The sequence below is a fragment of the Myotis myotis genome, unplaced genomic scaffold (genome assembly GCF_014108235.1).
Source record: "Myotis myotis isolate mMyoMyo1 unplaced genomic scaffold, mMyoMyo1.p scaffold_m19_p_9, whole genome shotgun sequence".
Lineage (NCBI taxonomy): Eukaryota > Metazoa > Chordata > Mammalia > Chiroptera > Vespertilionidae > Myotis > Myotis myotis.
In genome coordinates this window covers 57556674-57569333 of record NW_023416401.1, presented here as the reverse complement: position 1 = coordinate 57569333, position 12660 = coordinate 57556674, and the positions used below count along the sequence as shown (strand labels likewise).

The following is a 12660-nucleotide window of genomic DNA, read 5'->3' as shown; positions in this document are numbered from 1 at the left end:
AGCACTCCGCTCTCAATGGCCAGCTCTTGGGGGAAACTGCCCCTCAGCTAATCAGAGAACTACCCATCCTCCCTACCAGTGGCTGGGGAGTGGTAAAATTTTGGCTCCCACCCCTATAACAGAAACCAGTAGGAGCCATGCCAGCCCTGGGCCTGTCTGAGCCTTAACCCCTGTGATACAGCCTGTGTAATCACTGTGCATGTATTTAGTCTTTTGTCATTTCATCACCTGTGCAAGTTCATGTATCCACAGTCAAGATACAACAGTTCCATCAATTAACACACACAAGGATTCCTCTTGTCACCTTCTTATAACCATACTTACATCCCCACCTCTTGTCCATCACCCTCTCCCCCAAGCTGCCCCATAACCACCAATTTGTTCCCCGTCTCTATAATTAGGTGATTTCAATAATTTTTAAATATGCTTTTATTGATTTCAGAGAGGAAGGGAGAGGGAAAGAGAGATAGAAACATCAATGATGAGAAGATAATCATTGATCTGCTGCCTTCTGCACGCCCCACACTGGGGATCGAGCCTGCAACACAGGCATGTGCCCTGACTGGGAGTCGAACTGTGACCTCCTGGTTCATAGGTTGACACTCAACCACTGAGCCAGGTGATTTCAAGAATCTTTTAAATAAAAGTATACAGTATGTAACTTTCTGAGATTGCTTTTTTCACTCGGCATTATTCACTTGTTGCTTATATCAATAGTTCATTTATTTTTATTGCTGAGTAGTAGTCCATAGTCTGGATGTACCAGTTTCTTACTGTTATTCACCCACTGAAGGACATCTAGGTTGTTTCCAGTTTTGGGTGATTACAAATTAAGCTGCCATGAACGTTTAGGTTTTTGTGAAAACTTTACCATTGTGAGAACTTTACCATTTCTATGGAATAAATGCCCAAGAGTAAATTGCTGGGTTGTATGGTAATTGCATGCTTAGTTTTAAAAGAAACTACCAAACCATTTTCCAGGGTGATTATGTCATTTTACATTTCCACTAGCAGTATGTGTGATTCAGTTTCTCTGCATCGTTGCAAGGATTTGGTGTTGTCACTGTTTTTTATTTTAGCCATTCTGTTAGATTAGTTTAGTGATAATCCACAGTGACAGATGGAGAGATTTTGTGTCTTGTCCATAGCCCCTGTGGCACCTGGGCCTCGTTTTGTGAGATTCCATTGGGCCTTCGCCCTTTGCATAATTGGTAGCTCCTTGAAGTTAGGCTTAACCTCACTCATCTGGCTCCTGCTCCCAGCCTGGCCTGGACCCGTGGAGAGGCTTGTTCCAGTCCTCATGGGGAAAAGGCAGTTGAGGTTAAGATGCTGAGAAAAACCACTGGATCTAACTCAGCCCCTCACAGCAAGTAGCTCCTGCTGTTTGAAAAGCACCTTCCAGCCCGGCCAGTCTTGCTCAGTGGTTAGTGTCGACCCCTAAACCAAAAGGTTACTGGTTCTATTCCTGATTAGGGCACATGCTCAGGCTACAGGTTCAATCCCCAGTAGGGGGCATGCAGGAGGCAGCTGATTGATGTTTCTCATAGATGCTTCAATTTCTATCCCTCTCCCTTCCTCTCTCTCAAAAAAATAAACACATTTAAAAAGAAGAAAAGCACCTTCCATTTTGAGCAAAAAGTTCAGCATTAAGAAGCCATCTGTGGGCCTTTGGTGTTTTGTGCCCCTGCTGTGAGCCAGCCCTAGGACATGCTGGGAATGGGATTCAAAGATTACATCAACTCCCACCCATGGCAGGTCCTGGTTCCCTGAATCTTGGTGGAGAACGGAAAGTCAGACCAGATGTGATGGTGTCTTGAGGGAGGCAACTGGTGTATAGGTTTTCACACAAGAGGAGGAGGTGGGATGGGAATGGCAAGATGGGAAAAGGGTTAGCTGGGCCCTGAGGGATGTGTTGGTCTTTGCTCAGACATAGATGGGACATCCAAGTAGAAAGAACAGGGGTAGAGGGAAAGTAGAGTAGAAGGAAAGGAGCAGTAGGTCTCTCAGTGAGCCTGAGGAAAGCAAGGTCAACCATTCCTTAGCCGTCCTGACCTTCACTCTGGTGCTACTGCCTCCCCTGTCAGGCTCTGTCACAGCCTCTGGCACCATGAATTTCACCTCCTAGCCCATTCCACAGCTAGATAATACCATTGTGTGTGACTGTAGTGAGGTGGAGGGTGTCTTTGGTCCACGTTGGCTTCCCCCACTAGACTTGGCCTTGGCGCCTAGCATGAGGGTGGCCAGGGCCTATGTCTGTCTTGGTCATTGCTGTGTCTAATCCTCATTCTCCTGCTCCAGAAATCCTTGCTGAGGGAACTGCTGAGGCCAGGGCTAGAGCCAGGTCAGGTAGGGCTTCAGACTTGAAAGGGGCTTAAGAGAGTTGGGGGGCCTCACCTTGTCCCTTGCCCTCCTCTCATCCATCTGCAGGTTCATCATGCCTAGTAGCGTATAAGAAGACCCCACCACCGGTCCCTCCACGTACCACATCAAAGCCGTTCATCTCAGTCACGGTCCAGAGCAGTACTGAGTCTGCCCAGGATACCTACCTGGACAGCCAGGACCACAAGAGTGAGGTGACAAGCCAGTCGGGCCTGAGCAACTCGTCGGACAGCCTGGACAGCAGTACTCGACCGCCCAGTGTGACACGGGGTGGAGTCACCTCAGCTTCTGAGGCCCCAGAACCACCCCCAAAATATGCAGCTCTGAAGAGTGAACAAGGGACACTGACCAGCTCCGAATCCCATCCTGAGGCCATCCCCAAAAGGAAACTGTCATCTATAGGAATACAAGTAGGGGCCCCTTTTTGCACTCTGTGTCATCAACTCGCTCTGTGCACCTGTCTGCGTGTAATTACATCTGGTGAAGGCCCACTACGTCTCCTGGGTGAAAGTGGTTTATCTGTGTATTTGGGGGGATCTAGTCACAAGTGGCCAAATCAAATTCCACCCTTAGCCATACCTTCCTTGAGTTTGCCCACACGTGCTGCAAAGTCTGCAACCGTGGATACCTGTCCTTCCTCCTCCAATGGGTCATCCCAGTGAATGTAGTTACACTCAGCCAGCCATCTCCTGTCCGCTGTTTGTCCACTGTCTGTCCACTCCACCTTTTGCCCTGCCAGCCAATGCGTGGGAGGCGGGACTGGCCTAACAGTTCTCTAATCCAAGGTCAACTCAGGTGTGGAGGTCACAGTCCCACTTGGCAGTGGGAGCAGCATGGAGCATAGACACGGATGGGCCGGGGCCCAGGACCCAGGGCCCTTGAGCCACAGGGGATACTCAAGGGGAACTTTGCCCAGAGCCCTCTTGGACCCTGGGGACAGGTAGGTGGCTCAAGGCACCAGGCCTACGTCAGATTGAGAAGTGTGATGCCGTTCCAGATGCCTCCCTCCATGGGAAAGGATCCAGGGAGATAACTTTCCAGGACCAAGTGGCCAGAGCCAGGTCTGCTCACTGGAAGCCCAACTCACTGTGCACCCATGGCCATGATGACACACAGCAGGGCTGGGTGCACTAGCTTCCCCTCCACTGCTTCACTGCACCTCCTGCATGCACCTAGTGTCAGCAATCTGTTTCTATTAGTAGAGCTGGGAAAAGTTGGGCCCTGCCTTGCAGTTTTTAAGAGTTGCTCTAAATCCAGATTGAGAGGATTCTCCTTACTCTGGCTAGACCTCCAGACTAAAGTGGAGCACACTTGGCAGAAAAGGCAGCTACAGTGGGCCAAGAGCTTGAGGAGGTGGAACTCCCTCCCGACCCGCCCCCGCCCCCACTCACTCCTTCTCCCCCCCCACCCCCCACCTCAACCCCAGGGGACAGTCAGGAAGATGAAGGTGGTGTGCATTGTGGCTTAGGTTTGGAAGGGATCTCCATTTTCCCAGCCGCCCCTGAGCAGGGACATGGCCAAGTAGATAACAAAGCACTAGAATGCCAAAGGAACGTGGTACACAAAGGGGGACTGAATGGACCAAACAAGGCTCACTGAGCAATTTCTTGCACTTGCCTGAAATTTTTCCCCCCCAAGAGGCAGCTCTGGATTTCAGTTTCTCTGCATATATAAGGAGAGAGTTGGCCAGGAGACACTCCTGTTTTTTGGGCTCCTTCATGAGGGATCCAACCCCTGCCCTATACAGTGCTCCAGGAGGGATTCCCAGGAACACAGAAAGTAGCCTCATCTCTGACCATTAGTCCTGACCGCCCAGAGTCTTTGGGTAGCTCTGTCCTCTCCTGGCTAAACCAGATGCTCTCACCTTTCTGGAAGGTCTGAAGGAGAGTTAGGCTCATCCTTGATTCCTTTACTCAGAAGTATACACAGGGATAAGGACTGTAGTTCTTGGGCCCATCCTGGGCTTCCCCTTCCCGGATCCACCTCTACCCTCATTCCGTGCTCTTGTCCAGTGATGCTGCATTTCCCAAGCTTGTTTTTGCTGAAGGAGAAATGTGGCCACATCCCCATGGCGAGGAGGAGCCTGGTGCTCGGTCCCCTGCCCCAGAAAGCTCCCTGGCCCCTACTTCTTCCATAGAGCCAAGAGACTGGAGAGTCTCCAATTTCCAAGGATAACCTGGCAGCCCTTGTCCCATTCCTTTGTGCCTCAAGCCCTGAGTCAAGTGTGGGTTCTCCCTCATTCATGACAATCATGGAAGGGCTGGCCTGGCTACTCCATGGCCATACACCTTTATCCCAGAAAAGAAAGGCAGGCCTAGGGCATTATCGTTGCTGTGTTTCCTTCTACTTCACAGGAGTATAGACAAAGAATGCTAGCTTTGCACTTGGCCCTGGCCCTGGCCCTTCCTACCGCTTGCCAGGCAGACCAGTGCTAAAGGTAACCTCAGCCAAGTGTGAGTGAGGCCCAGGAATGGCATCTTATAGAGTCCAGGGACTTTGCCATCTTTCCCATTGGTGACCATTTTCAAACCCAGAACTGCTGTCCAAGTTTTGCCCCTAGTACAGGTACCTCCAGCCTGTCCTTCAGCTGCAGGGTTGGGGAACTGAACACTGTTGCCTTGAGACAGCCCCATCTTCAACTACACCAGATAACGGCTGTGGCTTTGTGTGTGTGTGTGTGTGTTTTCTTTCTCTTTCGTCGTCCTTTCCCTCTCTCTCTCTCTCTCTCTCTGATGCGTGTAAAGGAGAGGACTAGAAGGAACGGTTCCCACCTCTCGGAGGACAACGGACCCAAAGCGATCGATGTGATGGCACCCTCCTCAGAGTAGGGAAAGCCAGTCATCTCCACCCCATCCCACCTCCTGCCCGCCTCCGCGCGAATGAGCAGTGCCCGGCTTAACCTGGTCCGGCCTTGGGCCCACGTGCAGTGTCCGCATGCCTCGTGTTTGTCTGTCCAAATGTCCGTTTGCGTCGTCCCACTAATGTGAATTTCAGCATCAAGTGTGGTGTTTGTTTTTTATTTTTGTCTTTGTCTCCGTGCCGTTGCTGTCCTTGTCCTTCAATAAGGTTGACTGCATTCAGCCAGTGCCAAAAGAGGAGCCCAGTCTCGCTACCAAATTCCAGTCCATCGGGGTTCAGGTAGAGGACGACTGGCGGTAAGTCGTATGGAGGTGGTGGCTGCTTCTCCCCTCTCCTCTTCCTCCCTCTGCTCTCACCTCCCCTGTGCCTTCTCCTCCTGCTCTCCCTAACCCACTTCTCCGTGCTGAATTTCTAATAACCAAGCTGGGTTTGGGTGTGGGCTGTGGCCCAGGAATGGGAGGCCGGGCAGGCAGGTGGGTGGGTAAATGAGCAGTTGCTCTGTGAGATGAATCAGCCCACGGGGCCACAGCTGGGCTGAGATGTGAGCTACCCCAACGTTGGTGGTCTTCCTGGCCCCACTGCAGCAAACAGACAACCTTATGACCTTGTCCTTGTGTGTGTATGCGTGTGGGTGTGGGCGGGGCCAGGGCTGAGCAGAGAATGAGACGGGGGCTGTGGGACCCGCTTCAAGCGCATGGTGAGCAGATGATGCATCCGTTTCTCTGTCTCCCGTGTGTCCGGGTTGGGGTGGCTTCTGATCTCTGGCTCTCTTGGTAACTCTTATCTCTTCCTGTCCCCACCCCACTCCACCCCCCACCCACAGAAGCAGCGTCCCCTCTCACAGCATGTCCTCCCGACGGGACACCGACTCAGATACCCAGGATGCCAATGACTCGAGCTGTAAGTCATCTGAGAGAAGCCTCCCAGACTGTACCCCACACCCCAACTCAAACTCCATCAGCATTGATGCCGGCCCTCGGCAGGCCCCCAAGATTGCCCAGATCAAGCGCAACCTCTCCTATGGAGACAACAGCGACCCTGCCCTAGAGGCATCGTCACTGCCCCCACCCGACCCCTGGCTTGAGACCTCCTCCAGCTCCCCGGCAGAGCCAACACAGTCAGGGACCTGCCGCCGAGATGGCTACTGGTTCTTGAAGCTGCTGCAGGCAGAAACAGAGCGGCTGGAAGGCTGGTGCTGTCAGATGGACAAGGAGACCAAAGAGAACAACCTCTCTGAAGAAGGTAGGTGCTACAAGGACATTGTCCTGGGTGAGGGGAGAAGGGATGGACACTAGTTCTCCAGCTTCTGACCAGACGGCCTCAAGCCTCCTAGTGGGAAGGGTCCTTCAGATTCTCTTCCTGCATCAGCTGTGAGCTTATCTCTTATTTTTTTTTTCCCCATCTATCCATCTACCTAGCCAAATCTTTTTCCAGAGAAGACTTATGGCCATAGCTGCCAGTTGAGTAGGCTGTGGGGTCAGTCACACCTGGGTTTGAATCCTAGCTCTTTCCTTACTAGGGAAGTGACCTTGTTCAGGTTACTCTGAGCCTGTTTCCTTATGTTATGTAGAGCTAATCCTACTCTCTAGCTGCATAAGCAAGCACATTGTGAGGATTGAATGTGGCAGTCATGTAAAGGACCCAACAGAGTGCTACGGTACCATGATTATGCCTTCAGCAGCTCTGTGTTGAGCACCTAGCAAAAAGGATCTGTGGGCCTCAACAGGGTTCAAGGAACTATGAATCGGTGAGACAGAAGTCATCTACTTTTCCACTTATGTTTCTATCTATACCATGCCTATTTCTAAATATTCCCCTGAGAAATTAGTTCAAGAAAACTAGAAATATGTAGGGAGCCTAAATTCACAGGTGGTTAATATATAGGAGAGTGGTGATTTGGAGGCAGGCTCCTGTGGGAAGCTCCAGGCCACAGTGCCAGGAACCACACCTGTATTGGCCTGGTTCAGCCAAGGCTGCAGTCTTCAGCCAGCCCCTTGCACAGAAAGTCCAAGAAGACCAGGTCTGCAAGGTATCCAGAGGGTCGGAGCCAGCATCTCACTGACCCCTGATGGGATGGGGCCTGAAGAAGCACCCTCTGATGACTCAAAGAGTGCTTCAGAGTCACTGTTTTCACTGTCCTCTAGGCCAGTTCCTATCTTTTTTTTTAACTAAAGCATTAGCATTCTTGGTTGTTTATATTGATTTTTAGAAAGAGAGGTAGGGAGAGAGATAGAGCTAGAAACATTGATGAGAGAGAAACATCGATCAGCTGCCTCCAGCATGCCCTCCTACCGGGGGTCCAGCCCGCAAGCTGGGCATGTGTCCTGACTGGGAATTGAACCAATGACCTCTTGGTTGAGCCACATCAGCTGGGTCAGTTCCCACTGTGTGTGTGCAGGGAACTGTTGTGAGGTATATACCTATTACTTTTTACAATAGTATTTTAAAAATTGGAACGGAGACAAGGATCAGTGAGAGCACTAAAAGGCTAACAAGCCACCCAACCCACTGCCCTACCTTAGCCTTATCCACTGTCAGCCTCATCAGCTGCATATTCTGTGTTTGTACTTACCTTCACATTTCTTCTTTTAATGTGATTACCTTTTATTTCAACTCTAAAATTCATTATCATTATATATTAATTTCCTGCTATCATAGATGAGTATTTAGCTCTGTCACCTCCACCTCCTGTCCTACCCTCCATATATTACATCACAGTTTTGGGTTAAATAACAACCAATATTTCTGTTTACTATGAGCATGTATATATTGTTCACTGCAGAACCAAATAATATATTATGGTTTCTTTTCTTGTTCTTTTTTAAATATATTTTTATTGATTTCAGAGAGGAAGAGGGAGGGGAAAGATAGAAACATCAATGATGAGAGAATCATTAATTGGCTGCCTCCTGCACGCCCCTCACTGGTGATTGAGCCCAAAACCCAGGCATGTGCCCTTGGCTGGAATCGAACCTGGGACCCTTCAGTCCGCAGGCTGACGCTCTATCCACTGAGCCAAACCAGCTAGGGCTATTTTCTTTTCTTACACATTTTGTTTTTCCTAGAATGAATAGTTGCCCCATCTTTCTTATATACTTTATTTTCTAAACTCTTATTTGTAATTTTTTCATATGCTCCACCAGATCTGCTAACCCTCCAGATGTGCACACATGATTTCCTGTTTTCCCTGCTGTCCTCTCCTATCCTCTGCTCTGATCTAGCCAGGTAGCTTTCTGGGCCTGCTGCCTAAGCTGCTGTCCAATGACTTCCCTTTTGGTCTTGGGACTGCCCTTGGCCACTTTCCCATGATGGACATCATGCTTTTTGGACCACATGTTCTTTTGCTTTCTTGTCATCAATCCCTCATTTTACTAGAGCATACCTTCAACTGGAGGTAAATTTTTGGAAACTGCCATGTCTTTAATTCAGACCTCACACAGTTTGCTGGGTGTAGAGTTGAAAGTAATAAATAAAAATTATATATAAATGTATTTATATGTATATACAATTTATATATATATAAATAAAGTAGAAAATAGTTTTCCCTCAGAATCTTAAGGGCTGTATGTAATGTGTTAACTTTCATTGTTTGTAATGAAAAGTTTGTCCTTTGTATTTTTTTTTTATCTTGGAAGCTATTAGGATCTTCACTTTATTTATCTTGTGAAACTTCTCAATGATGTGCTATGGAATGGGTCTTTGTCCACTTATTGTGCCAGTAACAAATAGGCCATTTCTAAAGGGTGTCCCAAAATTCACGGGTAAATGGCCTCCACGGCACAAAAAAACTGGATTATCATGTCGTGATAGCAAGCACCATTAACTGTTATTGCCTGAGCAGCCACATTTCAGTCATGGAAAATTTCAACAAAAGAGTGCGTATGTGCCAGCAAAGCTGTGGAGGCCATTTACCCGATATTCTATTCCATACATAACCCTATACTGTATACTTTATGAATCAATAAAAAATTTACAATTTTTAATTATAAACCTGTGTTTTCTATCAAAATTACTTCTTGCGTGAATTTTGGGACACCCTTTATGTGGGGACTTGGGTCTTCCATTTCTGAGAATAGTCTTTCATTAATTTTAAAAAATACTTTCCTCTCTTCCATTTGTTTTGTTTTCTCTCTGTGAAATTCCTGTCACTCAGATGTTGGACCTGCTGGATTGATCCTCAGTCTCTGATCTATTTCTCCTAGTATCTATTTTTTTGTTCTCTTTCTAGAAAGCTTTTTCTTTTTTCTTATTTTCCCCCACACTATAAAGACTTGAGCTATGCCATAAAATTCACTCTTTTAAAGTTCAGTAGCAGTTAGTACACTCGCAGTGTTGGCAGTATTGTGCAACCATCACTGAAAAGAAACCCCATAACTATAATACATGGTAATTGTGTCTGGCTTCTTTTGCTTTGCATAATGTTTTCAAGGTTTATCCATATTGTAGCATATGTCAGTACTTCATTCCTTATTTCTGAGTAACATTCCATTTTATGGACATACTACATTTTACTTATACAGCCACCTGTTGATGAACATTTGGGTTATTTCCATTTGGGGGCTACTATGAATAATGCTGCTCTATGAACATTTGTGTACAAGTTTTATATAGGTATATTTTTATTTCTTTTGGATATATACCTAGGAGTGGAAATGCTAGTAACTTGAGGAACCTGCAAAACTGTTATCCACAGAGGCTATACCATTTAACATTCCCACGTGAGGGTTCTAATTTCTCCACATCCTAACCAACTCTTAACAGTATTGGTATTTTTGATTATAGTCATCCGAGTGGATATAAAGTAATATCTCATTGTGGTTTTGATTTGCATTTTCCTGATGGCTAATCATGTTGATCATCTGTGCATTAATAGAGGAATCTATTGAGGTTGGGAGTTTTTCTTGACTTTATTTCCAAACTCTGTCCATCAAATATTCACTATGGTCATCTAAATAAGAGCTCTTTCTTATTCTGTTCCTTTTTCATAAAATTTTTATCCTTGTTTTATGGATAGAGCTATACATATACACACATACACACACACACACACACACACACACACACACACATAAACATATATACATATATACGTATACTAGTATGTGTGTGTGTGTGTGTGTGTGTATATATATATATGTGTGTGTGTGAGTGTGTGTGTGTGTGTGTGTGTGTGTGTATATATATATATATATATACTAGAGGCCCGGTGCATGAAATTCATGCACTCAGGCGAGGGGGGCTGTCCCTCAGCCTGGCCTGTGTCCTCTTGCAGTCCAGGAGCCCTCAGGGGATGTCCGACTGGGGAGCAAGCCTAAGCCGGCAATTGGACACCCTTAGTGCTGTTGCAGAGGTGGGAGAGGCTCCCACCACCGCCGCTGCACTTGCCAGCCGTGAGCCAGATTCTGGCTGAGCGGTGCTCCCCTTGTGGGAGCACACTGACCACCAGGGGACAGCTCTTGCGTTGAGCTCCTGCCCCCTGGTGGTCAGTACGCATCACAGCAACTGGTCAACCGGTTGTTCGGTCGCTTAGGCTTTTATATATATAGATACACACACACACACATATATGATTTACATAAACATTTTTAACTTCTCATTTGACCCTGTATTGTCTCTATTTCCTTTAGGGTTCTTTTTATATTTGTCTTTTGGGTTAGTGGCTTTTCTGGAATGTCCAGTGATCTTTGATTATTTACTCGTATTTAAAAGTGAGGAATTGACTCAGGAGTAAGAAGGGAAGAAGCCGGAGATTGCTGCTTTTGTTGTAAGCCTAGTGGTTCCACTTGTTTTTTACTTTCATGATTTAAGTTAAAATAAAACTTAATTTTAGAGTTTCCAAAAGCTAACTATATAAAACAATAAAAAGAACAAAAGTCATGGTAATATGCTGTTAATGTTAGTAATATATGGTAATAACGTCAAAGATGAAGAGTCATTATTTAAGCATCAGGCCGAAACGGGTTTGGCTCAGTGGATAGAGCATCGGCCTGCGGACTGAAAGGTCCTAGGTTCGATTCCGGTCAAGGGCAGGTACCTGGGTTGCGGGCACATCCCCAGTAGGAGATGTGCAGGAGGCAGCTAATCGATGTTTCTCTCTCATCGATGTTTCTAACTCTCTATCTCTCTCCCTTTCTCTCTGTAAAAAATCATTATTTAAGCATCAGGATCAAAACCCTTTAATGGCAGGATAAAAGCTATTATGAATAATGTTATGTTCAATCATTTGAATATAAAACTAGGTAGTAATATCCTGACTTTCATTTCTGATGTTAGTAATTTGTATCTTCTCTTTTTCTCTTAGTCTGCTTAGCTAAAGGTTTGTCAGTTTTGATCTTTTTTTAAAAATATATTTTATTGATTTCTTTTTTTTTTACAGAGAGGAAGGGAGAGGGATAGAGAGTTAGAAACATCGATCAGCTGCCTCCTGCACACCTCCTACTGAGGATGTGCCCACAACCAAGGTACATGCCCTTGACCAGAATGCCCTTGAACCGGGAACCTTTCAGTCCGCAGGCCAGTGCTCTATCCACTGAGCCAAACCAGTTAGGGCTTGCTGATCTTTTTGAAGAAACAACTTTTGGTTTCATTGATTTCCCTATTTTCTATTCTCTATTTCATTTATCGCTGCTCTAATTTTTATTATCTGTTATTCCTTCTTCTACCTTTGGATTTAGTTTATTCTTTTTATAGTTTCTTAAGTGTAAGGCTACGTTGTTGATTTGAAATCTTTTTTTTTCTTTTTTTAAATATATTTTTATTGATATCAGAGAAGAAGGGAGAGGGAGAGAGCAGAACATCAATGATGAGAAAGAATCATCCATTGGCCACCTCCCGCACACCCCCCACTGGGGATGGAGCCGCAACCCGGGCATGTGCCCTTGACCGGAATCGAACCCAGGACCCATCAGTCCGAAGGCTGACACTCTATCCACTGAACCAAACCAGACAGGGCTTTTTTTTTTTTTTAATGTAAGCATTAATAGCTATATGTTATCCACCTTAGCACCACTTTTGCTGTATCATGTAGGTTTGGTATGTTGTGTTTTCATTTTCATTTCTCTCTAAGTATTTTCTAATTTCCCTTGTGATTTCTTCCTTGATCCATTGGTTGTTTAAATGTGTTGCTTAATTTCCACAATTTTGTGAATTTTCCAGTTTTCCTTTTGTTATTGATTTCTAACTTCATCCCATTTGATCAGAGAAGATACTTTGTTACCTTTTTTAAAATCTTTTGAGTCTTAATTTATGGCCTGGAAAATGTCCCATGTACACTTGAGAAGAATATGTATTCTGTTGTTGTTGGGTAGTGTTCCATATACGTTTGTTAGATCTAGTTGCTTTGTTGTGTTGCTTAAAGTCCTCTATTCCCTTACTTATCTTCCATCTAGTTGTTCTATCCATTATTGTGAATGGGGTATTTAA

General features: G+C 46.0%; 1 protein-coding gene across 7 annotated transcripts in view; it reads left to right on the top strand.

The window, feature by feature from the left end:
- The window catches only part of DLGAP4 (DLG associated protein 4), a 180914-nt gene that overhangs the window by 159786 nt on the left and 8468 nt on the right, over nt 1-12660 (top strand). For 5 of the 7 annotated variants that reach the window (XM_036320938.1, XM_036320942.1, XM_036320941.1 and 2 more), the window contains 3 exons: nt 2428-2789; nt 5446-5534; nt 6062-6480. In XM_036320938.1, coding sequence (XP_036176831.1) covers nt 2428-2789; nt 5446-5534; nt 6062-6480 — 870 coding nt within the window. Of the gene's footprint in view, nt 1-2427; nt 2790-5123; nt 5204-5445; nt 5535-6061; nt 6481-12660 lie in introns of those variants that run through there. The other 2 variants (XM_036320939.1, XM_036320944.1) reach the window with 2 other exon arrangements.